This window comes from Vicugna pacos, chromosome 20 (genome assembly GCF_048564905.1).
Source record: "Vicugna pacos chromosome 20, VicPac4, whole genome shotgun sequence".
Taxonomy (NCBI): Eukaryota; Metazoa; Chordata; class Mammalia; order Artiodactyla; family Camelidae; genus Vicugna; species Vicugna pacos.
This window is the reverse complement of record NC_133006.1, coordinates 18,024,601-18,040,984: the sequence shown is the minus strand read 5'-3', so window position 1 is coordinate 18,040,984 and position 16,384 is coordinate 18,024,601. Positions and strand designations below refer to the sequence as shown.

The following is a 16,384-nucleotide window of genomic DNA, read 5'->3' as shown; positions in this document are numbered from 1 at the left end:
GGCATTCTGGGGTCTCTTCCAGCCCTGCAAGTAGAGGCTCCTTTAACAGTCCCTGTGAACAGGCAAGACGCGATAATGTGAATAAAAGCAAAAACCAAATTGCTTGTAAGACTCGGACAAAAACGACCTCATTCTTGCACACGGCTATCATAGGGTCTGAACACATCCCTGAGATTTCAAGTTCCCTGATGACAGAAGCAGCCTTTAATGGAAGCTGCTTGCTGGGCTAATGGTCAGGCCCTGAGTGGAAATTCTGAGATCAATAGGCCTTTCAAATTCAGGAAATCAAGACTGCGCCTAGAGCTTAATGGCTAATAAGAACAGCAAATACATACCATCCTTTCTTGTCTTCCCTGCTAGGCATTTAATTGGCTCACGTCCCACTTTTCCTAGAAGTTAATGCTGTCATCACCTGCAAGCTTTGGGAAGAAGGGAGCAAGGGAAAGTGGCAAAATGCTCACAGCAAATCCCACGAAAGGTGGGTTTAAGGCACTCCAGGCTCCACGTCATTATAAACGGCTATATTTTCAAACAATGCTAGTGCGGTCCACTCTAAAGTTAAGTCTCTTCCATGCTTAAGAGAAGTCTCTACTTTGCTGGGATTGCTAACTGGACCAAATATTCCTAATTCACAGTTACAGGTAATTTGTTTTAGGTAAAAGTTTGAATTATACATTTTTAAAATGCTAATGAATTCTTTCCTAAAACAATGCTCACTTACTGCCCTGGGCACCGCAGTGAATCCTTGATCAGGGAGGGATATTTCTTCTTTGTATTTGGCTTTTGTGAAATGGAACAGACCAAGTAAAGTATCAAGGAGATGAAGAAAGCCTTAAGAAAATAAATCAGGAAACAAAATCATGTATCTTAAATACAATCGAAACCTGCAAGTTTAGTAGGGATTCCTGTTTTCCGTACTTTCCACCAGTCCAGCTCAGACAGGACTCATGGAAGAAAAGACTTCTTTATGAACTAAAGGGAACTTCTGCTCAACGGATGACTCTCAGGGACAGCAAACTCCCAATCAGCAAAGGGCTGGAGAGAGGAGCAATGCAAGTCAGAGGAACTTTCAACAAGGGCCACAAAGCATGACTCATGAGCACATCCCTTCTGTGCTCCTGCAACAACTAAAACTTCTCTCACTCTATTGCTGGCACTGCTTGTTTTATTCTGTCCACCACCCCATTCCCAGTTACATTATATGCTCCGAGAACTGGGAAAATGCCTACTTTTTTCATCATCATATCTCAAGTACCTAGTAGAGTGTTGACATTCAAGGAATGAAAGTTAAATTTAAATTAAGATTTTTGTAAGTAAATCATGCAAGAATGGAAAAAGAATTAATAATAGATCTCCATTGTTTAGTCCTGTCTCATAAATATTAAAGTTACTTTCACCATGTAAGAATTAATAACTGAATTCTGAAGTTGAAAAACTACTGAAGAATCATTCATGTCTTAGAATCTGAAGTTTGGAAAAAACTATTGCTTTAAAAACTAAAAAACTCTAACTAATCAGTTTGATTTGTAAAAAAATAAAAAGTATTTAATGGTTTGCTTTGCCCAATTTTAATGAGCCCACACTCTAACTTTGTGCTGGAAGAGGAAGGAACACAAAGTGTGGCCGATTACCACTATTTACATAATTTCTCCCCAGAGGCCCCTGGTCAAAGGCACTGCTTACCCTAAAGCCATCAGAACATAAGAAATAACCCAAGCAGCCAGTAAGTCAGTCTAGCATTCCACCTCCAGAACACCTTTATACGTACTGAAGAATTTTTTCTTGATGAATTCATCATTAATAACCACTTATCAAATCTACCAATATTGACTTTGTGTAATCTTCTCCCTGCACCTGGCACTTAGAACTTTGTCTTCTCTTATCTGCCCTCACTGAGTGGAGGCAGGATAACCGAGGTGTGTGGGATATGGTGATGGGCAATGGGGATCTGTTTCTGAGAAGTAGATGTTTCCACAACCATTAAAAGCAAGACATAAGGCAGGAAAACACACACACACACACACACACACACACACACACACAAACCCAAATTACTACCAAAAATTTGCAACTTACACTTTCCAGGAAAAAAATGCTATAAATATGATATGAAAATACTTACAGAGAACATTTAATATATAGTCCTGATACACCAAGCCATTACTTCAAAGAGGTGGATATTTTAAACAGTTATCTCCCCAACATACTTCTAGTGCTCTGAAAGCCACCTCTCTCAAATAAAGAGACAGACAGGTCTCCCTTCTCCAGTATGTAAATTTTTATAAACTGCATCAGACCCACTGTGAGTATCTTTCCGGGAGTTTCACCAAAAGCGAAAAGAAGTTCTGATATAAAACTGCAGCAGGAGACCAGGGAAAGAATGGAGAATTGCAGGGTCCTTTGTTTTCCTTAGTCTTGGGAACCTGAAATCAAACCTACAAGTCCACACCCCGCGGGGGGAAGAGGGCCCTGGGAGGCTAGCTGACAGCACGGCTGGGTCCTATCTTCCAACCAGGGGTCTGAACTGCAGCTCGCGCTCCAGCTGCTCTGCAGTCAGGGTGCCCTGGATGGCCTCGCAGCCTGGGTTGAACACCGAGTAGGCGCTCTTCTCCCCCTCCGTCTTCTCCTCGGGGCCTCGTGTCCCCACATACATCCAGTAGAACAGGGACAGGACAAAATAGGCCAGGCCAAATTCCAATTCCACAAACAGTCCCAGCAGGACCAACCAGAGGAGCACCTTCAGGAAGGTGATGTTAGTCCGGAAAGACTGGTCCCGCGGGGGCGGGGGAGGCGCGACTGCATTCCGCCGTGGCTGGGATGCTCGGTTCCCGGGCTCAGCCGCTCCCTAGGACACACAAACAAACCAAGGTGAGAATCAAGATAATGGGGCCAGACAGGCAAAAGCGATCTGTAGAGGCAGCTGTCCTCGCTCAGGAAGGCTTCCGGCTTGTGGGTTTCTGTTTTCTTGCCCTACTCTCTAAAACAACTGTCTCCAAAGAGCTCGTGTGCTCTGACTGATTCAAAACTGATCAGCACTTGGTAAGATGTGATCCGAAGAAAACCTTACAGCGTTCAGATGGATTCCCTCCCATCTGAGGGAGACATTTCCTAAGATTAGCCTGCTGCTAACAGGAGCTAATATGAGCCCTATAAGGAAACGCCCGGGTAATTGACAATGCAGTCGATGGGGATCCGGTATACAGAATCCATGCTTGTTGATCTGATTAGATGAGCTAAATTTTTGTGAGTGACATGATTCTAAAATGAGGGCTATACCAGAAACAGGAAACAAAACCCCCTTCCACATATTGACAAAAAAAAAAATCACTGTTACAGCCACAACATTTCCATCCCCTGTGACCATCCTACACCCACCCCCAGACCAAGGCAGGGTCTCCTAACTGGACTCCCCACCTCCTAACTCTTTCCTCTCCAAACCATCCTACCTACAGTTGCTAAGTGGATCTCCTAAAACACCCATCAACCTCCTGCTCATAAACCTTAGGCAAATTTTTATTGCCTGCTAGTTAAATTTTAAACTCCTTGGGCTGGAGTCCAAGGCCTTGCTTTCACTCAGCAGACAGAAATGCCAGAACACAGGCCCCTGCTCTGGGTGCTAATGGGAGACACAGGTATTCAGGGAGTTTTAGGGAGCTTGATCTCCAGTCCAGTTATTTTCCAAACTTTTTTGGGTATGACCCAATAAGAAATACATTTTATACTGCAACACAGCATATATATGTATATAAAAATATATACACACACACATATATATAAATAAAAGGAAAAAAACTTTCACAAATCAACAAATACCTTCATTACATATGAAGTTCTACTTTTCTATTCTATTTTTTAAATTTAGTTTTAACAGAGGACTAGATCCTCTAAATTGACATCACCACCCACTAGTGAGTCATGACTTGCAGTTTTTAAAACAGTAGTCTAAAAAGTTTCCTGTGCAACATGATCCCATAATCAATTGCTCCATAAGTGAACCCTCTGCTCCAGTTCAACTGGTCTTACTGCCGGAGACACTGCCCCTCTGTGGCCCGGAATGCCTCTGCTTCCTCACCATTCCTCAGCTCCTGGCCTCCTCCAAGCAAGCACGCTGGGCGAACCATGCATGCCTGACTTCCTGGGCCATCATGGAGGGGGACTTCCTCTGCCTCCCAGAGCTCTAACCAGCTCTCTTTCTCATGGAGCACCAAACTGTTTGTCATTCAAGGGTGTCTCTTTTCATATAGGTCACACGTTTCCCTAGGTTGTTACTACGAGGCCACGTGCTGCCACTGATTATCTTTTGGTGTCTCCAGAGCCAAATACAGCACCCCACACACAGGTTCTCAGTTCACAGCAGAACTTCTAGTTCATTTATTCAGTTATATCCTTTATTCTTCACATGGCAACTTAAAAGGGACCACAAATATTATTTAGTCTTGATAAAAAATACAGGTCACCTGATTTCTGTTGCTTCAGAAATTCTATATTGTCTAGAAACTATACTGTCAGAAACTACATATTTATTGGCACCAACATTGTAATGATTATCTTTTAAATTAGATTGGAAAGGCCCTTAACATATCATCAGCAACAACCCCCACCACACACACGCACATTTATTAAATAAATGTCCTTTTCAGATTTGACTAGTGTGCACAATAGGGAAATCACTGAAGGTCTTAGCAGGGAACTAACATAATCCGATTAATATTTCAGACTACTCTGGTTGCCAGGCAGAGAATGTGCTGCAAGAGTAGAAGCAGGGAAATTGTTAGTAGCTCATGCAGGAGGCCCAACAAGAAAGCACGCAGAGATTAGGCTGGTGACACAGAAGTCAGAGAGAAATGATGGATTGATGGCTACAGAATACATTTGGAAAGTATATGACTTGAAATTCACAGTAAGCTGAATTTACTTTATTATTGAGGGAGTATAACAAGAATAATGCCTATGCCACCATTTATTGAGTGCCTTCAAGATGCCTGATCTCCTATAATCCAGGAGGCAGGCATTATTATTCCCAATTTACTGATAAAGAAACGCTAAGATGTTAAGTAACTCCCCTAAAGTCACACAGCTAGTGATGAGCAGAAATGAAGCTGGTCTAGGATCCTAGGATGGTCTCCCTCCAAAGCCCTTTACTTAATTAGGGACCTTTAAGGGGGATGATAAGGGGAAGGGTTAGACAGCTAGAAGGAGATGGGGTAGGGTGGGGGTGTTATACAAACTGGCAAAGGGAACAAACAAGGGAGAGGTGGCACAGGGAAATCCTTCTGCCTCGTTTGGCATTTGTTTTAATACCAGTGCACCTGCTGCTGTAAAAGTTGTGTGTGGAAGCATTTGTGGTCATCACAGCACATATGGCGCATTTTAGGGAAGGTACTTCATGCCTCAAATACCAAGCTGCTTCCCACCTCAGGGCCTTTGCACTTGTAGTTCCCTCTGAGAGGAAAGCCTCTTCCCCTCTTCTACAAACCTCAGCAGAAACATCACCACGTGTGCTCTTGGCCTTGTCTCCAGGTATCTGCAAGAGTGGTTCCTTCTCATGAAAATGGTGAGATCACCTTCTCACTGAGGTCCTCCCTGCCCAACCAATTTAAAGTAGCACTCTACACCCTCACCTCCAATTCACTATCACAGCACCTTGGGTTTCTTTCCCCTTCTATAGCATTCTTCATTCTGTTTTTTCCTTTATGGCATGCCATCCCCAGGCTCCCCAACTCAGAGGCCAGCTCTTTGAGAGTGGGGCTTCATCTTTGCCACACTGGCTCCCAGGATACAGGACAGTAGCTGGGACACAGTAAGCACATGCTAGGATTTTACTGGATGAACGAATAATGGTGAGGAAAAGGGAGAAATGAAAAGATGACTCCTGGATTTGAGGAGGTGATGCAAAGGCTGCGCTTGGGCAGGTGACGCCAAAGAAGGAGAGCATTTGAGCAGTGGGCCCACCTGAGCCAAGGCTTGGAGGGGAGGCACTGCAGGGTGAGTGTGGGCAATGGACCTTGAGGCTAGACACTAGCACTGGGGGCTGGCATGGGATATGCCTGGGGAGGGAGATGGGGGTTTCAGCAGGATTTAAATACATATATATATTTAAATATATATATACACACATAGGTATTTTTGTCCTAATGTGGCAGAATCACGTCAGACTGAACTATTTTATTTGGAGAGACTGCTTCTCCCCAGGCTAAATTCGAGAGTGAGGGAAGGAGGAGGTGGGTGCTTCCTTATCAATAGCTAGCAAAAAGAAGCAATTACAAATAGAAGGCTAAAGAAATCTCTGACAAAACACTGTGAGCCGCCAAAATTATTAGGTAGAGATAGGCGGTAGATTAGAGAAAAAAATTTAATGAGAATTTCACACCAGAGCAAACCCAGGAATGATAACCGAGTCAATGAAAAGGAGCTTAACACAGAGTCCCTTATGAAAAACAGAGTAATTAATAAGAAGCACTGGAGGTCCAGAACTTCCTCTCATGCTTTTGTCAAGCCGTCAGCTTTTTTTTGGAAACTTTCTCAAAGTTCAGTTTCTTTGGGTCCAATTCAATGATCTCATATACCTTTGGAAATGAGACATACAGTTAAAATCTCATTGTGTGGGTTAGGTGCTATTTTTAACTGTGGGGAGGAAAAAGGTAGAGGAAATGGATTCTAAAATCCTAAGCAATTGTGCTCAGTGAATTTTAACTAACGATAAAGTCATCCTGGGACAAACTACATGCAAGGAAATGGATTGTTTGAACTCTGCTGCACTCTCTTTTCTATGTGTCATGGAGAATAGTATCTAATCCAAACTGAGTAACAGTAAGTTCTCCTTGATTAAAAAAGAAAAAAAATCGGGGAGGGGAAGGGTATAGCTCAGTGGTAGAGTGTAGCTTAGCATATATGAGGTCCTGGGTTCAATCCCAGTACCTCCATTAAAATAAGTAAATAAATCTAATTACTACCCCCCCAAACAAAAACAAAACCAACCAACCAACCAACCAACCAACCAACAAACAAACAAATAAATAAATAAATAAAATTTCCTTAAAAACAGATGTGGCAGGCGAAATGATAAATGAACTTAAGAGAAATGATCTTAAGAGGAGTAAGGTACACTTCTGCTCCAGCACATTTAATTTTCAAAAGGAATTTTTGGCTCTTCTTGCATTTAGGAGGTACAAAGGCCTTGTCACAGATTGCCTTACAGATTTCCCCTTGATGATTTGTCCTGTATTCCCATAGAGATACTCCAATTTCACATGCAACCCACCTTGCCACTTTACTCATGAGCAAAAGCAATGAAGATACAAAGAGATGTGAATAAGAGATTATCGAAAAGCTATCATGCTAATCTACATACTGTTTTTGCCTTGAACATTCATTGTTGAACTTGAACAGACTTCCCCAGTTTAATAGCGATGCACAAGTACATGCCACCACTGGCAGTTCGTTACCACACTTCCGCGAGTTTGGTATTCAAATACCATTTTTATACAATCGCGCAGGCTATTTGGGTGACTAGATGCAGTGTGGCCCAGGTGCGAATCAAAAGACGCCTTAATTACTGCCACGTTTTATCAGTACACAATTAGACCTTTTACCCGCCATTAGCAGAGGCTTGTGGCTCAACACGGTTGTGGAGAGATTTCCCAAAGCCACGGAGAGGCACAACGATAACTCAACTCGCTGTGAATAACTCAAGGGCAGAGGAGCTTTCTTCCAGGACCCCAGACCCTCGCTTCCCGCCTGGAGTCAGGAGCTGCGTGGGTCGCGGGCTGGAAAGAAAACGTCAAAGCCATTTATCAGAGCCCAGACTTGCGGCAGGAGACGCGAGGCCCCGCCACAGAGCTGAAGGACGGTGCCAACAGTTCCGCCCCGCCAGCGAAGACCGGGCCGGGAACCAGCGGAGGGGGCGCGGCCTGCGGGCCGGGCCGCTCCCCCAAGGGGGCGGGGCCTGTAGGCCACCACCTGCTGGCGGAGGCGGGGCCTCGGCCGGAGTTACGTGAGAGGCCACGTCGGCGGCCCTGAAGCAAGTTTCTCGGAGGCGAGACCTCCCTCTTCTCACCTGAGTAAGGCTGGGCCGGGCCTGGCCACTCGCAGGCCTCGGTATCCACACCAGGAACCGTTTTAGCCAGCCTGGGGCTGCTTTTGGAGTCGCAGTTGCTTCCGCCTTCTCTCCCGAGGTTGGTGCTCTCTGGCTCGAAGTGCTAGGTTCGGCTGCCAGCCCCGCTCGTTTCCGGGACGCCCGGAACTCAGCTAACCGCTGCTCCATGGCACGCGCCGGGGAGGGCGCGCTCGCCCAAGGGGCGCCGGTACCCGGTTTGCCCGGCGCCAGGCTGCAGTGCGCCTGCGTAGCTGCCCCTTTCTGCTGCGCGTGCGCACTGAGGGCCCGCGGCCCTGCGTGCGGTGAGTTTGTGACGTTCCGTAGGCTGTGTGTACAGCGAGTTGTCCCCTACAAACGTGTGGACGCTGTGTCCATCTCCTCAAGCTACGTGGTTAAGGATCTAAAGCATAAAGGTTGTCTCATTGTTCCCCTCTCGGCCCAGGCTTCTCTGAGGGAAGCTCTGCCGTGATCCAGACCTTGAAGAAGGCCCATGATCTGTGGGAGGTTCTGGCGTCAAAAGGAAGGCAGGATACAGCCTACCCTTTTCCTTTTAACGGTGCGCCAGTCTTTGCCCTTTGGAGGGTGGCATTCTAACGGATAACATGGCAGGCAGGCTGTGCAGACCTCTCATTGCTCTGTCACATTGGAAACTACCTGTTGATGTGTCTAGATAGGCCAGAAACTTAAGACAAAACTTTTATTGGGGTGCAACTTAAAATATACGTATCTTAAGTGTTTGGCTCAATAGGTTTGTATTTATGCGTACACCTACATACCTACTACCCAGATAACGTTTCTAGTACGCTGGGGGCTCCCTTGTGCTCTCTTCCAGTCACTACTCACCCAAAGGTCATAATTCAGGTCAGGGACTGTAAGATTTTAAAACTCTAAGCATCTAGCTAAATGCCACTCACATAATTGAGATGCAACTACTTCTTGGATCTTGCTGAGTTTGAGTCAAGAAACTAGATGAACTAGAATGGAGTCTTTCATTCATGTGGCAAATATTTATCAAGAGCCTGCTATGTGTCATGTATGGTACCAGGGACACTGGGGTGAAAAAAACCCTTGTTTCGTAGCACTTAACATTCTAGAGAGAGAGAAATGTATAATTACATGTTTATATTTAATGTAATGCCGGGTACTGATCAGTGCTATGAAGAAAAGTAAAATAAGGAATAGGGTTGGTGGGGCTATTTACAGCTAAAAACCAGGCAAGACTTCTCTGACACGTTGTCATTTGAGCAGAGGCCTAAATGTAAATGAAATGACCGGTGGAGGCAAGTAGATATCTGGAGAAGAGTGTTTCCATCATAGGAAACAGCAAGTGCCTTTATACCCTGTTCTGTGTGTGATAGTTAGCAACTGGAGGATTTTAGGTAGGAGATGACATGATATGACATATCTTTAAAGGATCACACTGACTGCTGGAGGTGGGGCCCTACAGGAGAAGCCCGAGACCAGGGGCCCTTAAACAGGTAGAGAAGAGTGGGACGAGGATGAGAGGAGAAAACGGAGAATATCTAATGCCAAGTGCTAATGGCATGTATGGCTCCATCTTGTTTTGTTGACCTTATTTTCCCTTTGCTTTGTTTTCTGATTTAGTATCAATTTATTTTTGTCTCAGTGCTTTGTAAACCTCTTCAAATTCTTTTTTGAAGAGGTTGAAAAAATGGGATAAAGTAAAGATGAATGAGATGATCGTGAAGAATACATCCTGCCAAACTGGCTTCATTTCCTTTTTGGATAAGAGTATCAGACTAGTACATAAGAAGTATTCCAAAGTGTACTTATTGTGTGAATTTAAGTTTTATTATGAAATATTTGTGGGGGAAGGGTATAGCTCAGTGGTAGAGTATGTGCTTAGCATGCATGAGGACCTGGGTTCAATCCCCAGTACCTTCATTAAAATAAATAAATACCCCCAACCCCCCCCAAACTTTAAAAATATGTTGCACATACCAAATTTCATATATATACACACACACACACATAATAAACATTTCTGTAATGTGTATGTATATATCATAATCTGTAAATTTTAAGTAATAAAATACTCATGTGCCCTGTGATATATTAAGTATTTGGCCTGAATTCTTCACTCCTAGTATCCATGCCATGGAGAGTATGCTTTCCCATTCTTTGCTTTGAACTCAATCATGCAAGTTGTTTTTGCCAAATGGCTGATGGCAGACATTATACAAGTAGTGGGGCTTGAAGTGTGTTTGTCCTGTTGAGTGTGCCGTCTTAGTACTCTGCACTGCCATGAGGTGAACTTGCAACAGCTAGCCAGCTGGTCCAAGAATAATGAGAGTTTTGTGGATATGGTCACCCAGCTGATCCACTAACCAGCTGAGCCCAGCCTAAAATAGCTGCCCCTGGCTTACCCAAGATGTATGAAAAATGAGTGCTATTTTATATCACAGAAATTTTGTGGGTTTTGTTACTCAGAAAAAGCTACTCAAAAAAGAAAAAAAAAGACATTTCTCTGTGTGCCTGTGGTCCATCCCTGACTCCTTCCTACCTCTTCAGTCTATTAATGTAGTGAGTTTTATTAATAGACTTTCTGTTAAACCATCCTACATTCCTGGAATAAACAAAACTCAGCCACTTTATAAAATATAGAATTCAAATCTAGATCCAATTTGGTAATTTTTAAGGAATTTTGTAACTATGTTCATTAATGAGATTTTCCTGTAATTTTTTTTCATGTACTGTTCTTGAAAGGTTTTGGTTTTAGGATTATACTAGCTTTTGAAATAAGCTTAAGTCTCCATCTCACCCTCACCTCCTGCATTTCCTAGAACAGTTTGAATAAAATAGGAATTAACTGATTCTTGAATATTTGATAAGAATTAGTAGTAAAACCATCTAGACCTGGTGTTTTCTTAGATCTGATAAATAAATGTAAGCTACAATTAAGTGGATTCATAGCTGGTCAACCCAGCCTTATCCAAAAAGTAAGAAATGGATCAACATCAGTGTGTCCTATTTGATTTTTTTAGGAGTGGCATGGATGAAAATATAAAAGACAATTTATCGTATTTCAGGTGACAAAAATTTGATAGAAAGATCTACAATTACATCTTTATGGTAAAAAAATAAACTGAAACGAATTTGATTCAGTTTATCATAATTAAAGAGTTGTGGTGATGCTCAGCAGGAACTCTGCCTCCTAGATTTGCATGTATGTTTTTACATCTTTGTTTTTATTTCCTAATCATTGGTTTGAGAGCAGTTTGTCTCAGTAGTACTTGGAGCTTTTCCCTGACCCCAGACTCGGAAGGAGGGTCGTATGTGGCGGGTGCTTTGGCTGCTGTAGTCAATCCCATTGTCAGAGTAAGAGGCCCCCCACCATGCTGTCATGCTCTCTTTGGTCCTATTCCTGCAGGTACTACATGTCATGTTCTGAGCACTGTGCTGTGTATGACAAGCCCTAGGTATATCCAGAGGAGAGTGACCTGGATAATGGTGTTTCTAGAGCAGGGTTTCTCGGCCTTGGTACTTCAGACATTTAGGGCCAGATAATTCTTTGTTGTGGGGGCAGTCCTGTGTCTTCTATGATTCTTAGCAACATCCCTGGCCACAGCCCATACTTGCCAGTAGCACCCCCTGGTGGTTGTAACAGCCAAAAATGTCTCCGGACAGTGCCAACTGTCCCCTCTGGAGGAAAATTTGTCCCCGGTTGAGAATGACTAGTCTAAAGACCATATTTTAGTAAGAGTGGGAAAGGCAGTGGATGATTTGGGCTGGAGAAGGACAGTCATAGTGAAAACATAGTCTTTGGTTAGTTGTAGAAACTATTAAAAGAGCTATTGCAAATAGGGGAGGAGAATCATTTTGTGGGGTTTCAAAAGGCAGAATTAAGGCCAACAGTTGGAAATTACAAGGTGACATGTGGAATCTTTGAAAAAAAATTTTTCAGCAACTCAGCTATTCCAGAAATAGCGAGTTACTTGAAATAATTTGGGTGCCGTGAGTTCCCCGACACTAGCAGCATTCAAGTAGAGGCTAACTGCTTGTCAGGAATGTTGTGGAGGGGGTTCTGAACTGAAGAGGGATTTGGTTAATGTAGATGATTGCAAAGTCTCTTCCAACTGGAGAACTTTATGTTTTAATCCAAGCAGAGCAAACTGGGAGGAGAAAGTGGAAGCCTTTAGGCGTCAGGCCAGAAGTTGTCACATAAGGTGTTGGTGCTGCTGCCGGGATCCGCTCAGATCTCACTGTTGCTATACGTGCTGATGGCTTGTTTATACAAGCCCCTGGACACCTTCTCCGGCTGTAAGACTGTGTTTAGCTAATGCATGAGGCAGACTAGCAGTGGTGGGGCATTAACTTTGAACCAGTTTTGGATGGGAGTTGGTGGATAAATCCCCCAGCTCCCGCACTCCTCATCAGGATGACTCTGAGGTATGTTCCACAGAGTCTCCAAGGGGTCTTCAGGAGGAATGAGCCTCAGTTGCCCACAGCAGTACCTACTCATTAGAGCATCCTGTGTCACCTTGCTTCCATTTCCTGTCTCACTTCCCTGCTCCACCATCCATGATCCCTGGAATCACTTCCCTAGTAAACTTCTCCCATTCAAATCGTTATCAGGTTCTTCCTCCAAGAGAATCTAAGGTAAGACCTGTGAAAGACCTAAGCAGGCTGTGTGGATTTGGTTGCAGAAAGGGGAGTAAATGAGAGACGCCTGTCCTGAAGTTTGAAGCAAGTGAAACAGCTTTAGACTGGCACAGACCAAGGAGAATGATATTTGAAGATGGGAATATAGAAGTTAAGAAAAGAAGAAGGCTCGGGGAGGGCCACAGTGTTTCCACAGAAGCAGCCTGAGCAGGACAGCTCCCAGGGGGGTGGGGAGGGTGATCTGGACCACACTTCATGTTGAGCTCTGTGGAGGACAGAATCAGAACAACTGATCCAGTCATTCCATGAGTCTATCCTCCAAGAACTTTAGGGACCATTCAGTCAGTAAATGTTGATTGAACACCTGCTATAAGCCAGGCCCTGTGCCAGGCTTTGACAATGCAGATAGGAATAAAATACGATCCCAGCCCTTGGAGTTTAAGGTCTAGCTAGGGAGACAGACTCATTAATAGACAGTTACACACGAAGGTCTGAGGGAGAAGAGGAGGGTCTCTAACTCAGACTGGGGAGTAGTATGACTTCTTCGGATTAAATGTGGGGAAACTGAGGCCAGAGAAGAAAAGCTAATAAGATTGTATAATTCCTGGACATTGCCGTGGACAATAAATATTTCTGGTGATAGTCCATTTTTTTATAGCACTATCTTTTGTATTTGCATTGGAAAGTGTTGCCACGTGACTCTCTTGCCCCCACCTGCTCTTGGCTTGATGATCACAACTTGCTTTTACCTGACAGCTACCGCTGGTTTGAGTTTTGCTTTTTTGTGCCCTCCCAACCCCCACCCAACTATAGGGATCTTGTGGTTTGGAAGAGCCCAGCAGTGTCTACTGTTTTCCTAGTCAGTCCTTCCTGGTCCCATTATCTGAAAGCTTCCTCATTACCCTCTTCTGCTTCTCCTTAATGCCCTTCAGCTTCCAAAATCTGTTATGACAGTTTCCCACCCACCTGATGTGCCTCACATTATTTTGTTTTGAGTTCTTTTGTGCTTAGCACTGATGCTCAGAGAAATGCCTCCTGCACCTTGCAGGGCAGATAATCAGACAAAGCCCACAGAATGACAGCGGAAGATAATCAGTATGTAAATCCCATCCCAAAACTCTCCTTAATTTTTTTCTGAAAGTATTTGGAGAAGAATCTCTTTGCAAGTTGAGAATGGGCACGAAGAAGGCAATAGGTTGTGTGTTTCAAAGGAGCTTGCTCCTGTGTGGTTATGTATGGAAGGAAAGTTGGAAGGAAGACAAGCTTTTGCCCTTTAAAGTCCTTTTAAGAAATGGACCGTTTGGTTAAAATATGCACATGCACCCAGAGTGGTATATTTCCTGATTCTTGACAGCTGCTCAGCCTCTTCCCTGGAAACTCCTGCTTTAGCCCTTGCATTTCTCTCCAGCCATTGACCTTCTAGAGTGCCTGAACACCAAAGTTTGGGGCCCAAATGGACTCATCTTTCATTCTAACAGCATTAGGTGCTGCCAAGGCTCAGAGTGCCTCTTCTGCATGACTTAGCAGCAGGAACACGGCCAGGGCCCCTGACTCTGCTGGGTCGTCGCCTGCTCAGCTGTTAGTCATTCCAGTGCTCTGCACGCTGGGGAGCCATTAGTGCTTCTGTAGTAAGATGGACATGATAGAGGGGGAGTGAGGCTATTCCCACTCAATATCTGGCCTCCTTCTAACTTGTGTGTTGCTTTTCTAGACTTGTATCCTATGGAAAGGAGACTTTCTATCTTAGTTCTTTCTTTAAAAAAAAATTTTTTTTTAACCTTGAGGACCGGTTGACTAATTCACTGTCAACAGTAAATACTTGTTGGATTCCAAAAATGGTTGACCTTTGTGGAATGATTAATGTGTGCCAGGCACTATGCTACACCCTGAAAATCATTACGTACTTTAATTTTCTCAACAACCCTTCAGGAAGGCATTTGGACAGAGATTAAGAATTCAGTGTCACACCACTAGCAGGACCAGGATTTGAACCTGAGTCTGACTCCAGAGCCCAGGAATCCACTTGTTCTGCAGGCCACTTTCAGGGTTCTATGAATACAAACAGGTGTAAGTTGTGATACCTGGCCTCCAAAAAACTTACAAACTCATAGGGAAGATGAAACAAGAATGTGAAATGCTAAATAATGCCGAATACTATCTGCTAAGTGTCTTATCTGTGGGACAGATAGGTAGGAACTGACCAGGAAGAGGAAAAGACCCTTGAGGACAGGGGTGCTCCAGAAGGCTCCATTGAGGAGCACAGCATTTGACCGGCCTTGAGAGATGGAACGTACTTAGGTAAGCTGAGAGGAGGGTATTGACCAAGATACAAAGGACTTCAAACACATGGGTTCAAGTCCCAGTTCTGACATTTATGCAGTCATAGGAAAGTCCCTCATTCTCTTTATTGCCCCATTTCTTTTACTATAAAGAGAGGCTAAGGGAGGTGGTGTGGACTCAGGGAGAAAGCAGAAGTTTGGAACCAGAAAAGGCTTCAGAGAAGTAGAGGGAAGGTAGAGATTTGAGGGGAAAGGGATGTCGACAAATTCTCTCTTGACTTAAGTGGTGGTTCCATGAGTAATTTCTGTGATAATCCATTGAGCTGTAGAAGTAAATCAAAACCACGTAGCTTCTAATTTTTATTTTGCCTTGGACAAGGCACTTGTACCTCTGTTTCTTCGTCTGTAAATGGGAATAATATCTCACAGGCAGATAACAGGATAAGGTGAGCTGATAGGGAGTGCCTACCAGTACCTGGTTCAGTGTGGATCCTTAGTCAACATGGGCAAATAAGAGTATGAAACCGGCATGGCCCATATTTGGTGGGCAAGCAAAGGCCTGGAAAGAAACAGATGGAGCAAAAGAAGACCTTCTTAACCCAGACAGATTGGAATGCATGTGAAGAATTGGTACCTTGGTAGGTTTTTGCACTAAGGAAGATACTATTCATCAGAGATGGTTGAATTGAAATTGTTTCCATGTCATTCAAACAAAAAATTGTTCCCATGTCAGAAAAACTGACATGTAAGTTTTTCTCCTAGGTTCTTCCTGATTCCAGTCACTCTCCAGAGCTTATTTATACCAAAGTAAACTCTTTCTCCCATTGCCTTGATAGGCTTTGGTTAAATTTATGCAGCCATTGACCTCACTGTGAGGTCGCTGTGATGCAGTATGGATAGGCCTATCAATTAGCCAGCCTCCCATAGTCTGTTTGTAGGAGCCATCGGGGATTCTAGTCTGCCTCACAAGAAATCCAGCTGCTAGGGACAATGGACTGAGCCCCTCTATGAATCTGGAATCTCCATGAGGAAGCAAATAATAGGGGAAACCATACAGTACTTATCCTTGGCTTTCGGTCTCCTTTCCCACCAGGAGCTGCCAAAGACAGAGAGTTTCCATGGTGAGTGATTCTCTGATTGGAGTTTTCATCATGTCACCGCATCATCTTCTTTTCCTATGCAAAATCCACTCCCAAGACCCAGCTTCATTACTCCCCACTGCCCATTCAAACCTACTCTCTAGCTATGCTAAACTACAATTTCTCAAACATCCCATGTCGTTTCCTGCCTCTGTAACTTTGCTCACACTTTTTATCTGGGGCATCCTTTCCTCCCTTCTTCACCTACCTAAGTGCCACTCATCTCACGAACCTGACTTAAGTATCTC

General features: G+C 44.0%; 1 protein-coding gene across 1 annotated transcript; it reads right to left on the bottom strand.

Annotated features, from left to right (window-relative positions):
- Nucleotides 1-2,115: 2,115 nt before the first annotated feature.
- On the bottom strand, nt 2,116-8,351 carry SAYSD1 (SAYSVFN motif domain containing 1). Its single transcript, XM_006202040.4, has 2 exons — nt 8,057-8,351; nt 2,116-2,845 (listed from the first exon to the last, which is right to left on the bottom strand). Exons 1-2 carry the CDS (start codon nt 8,261-8,263, stop codon nt 2,501-2,503), a joined length of 552 nt encoding a protein of 183 aa, XP_006202102.1. The 5' UTR covers nt 8,264-8,351; the 3' UTR covers nt 2,116-2,500.
- Between the last annotated feature and the right edge of the window lie 8,033 nt (nt 8,352-16,384).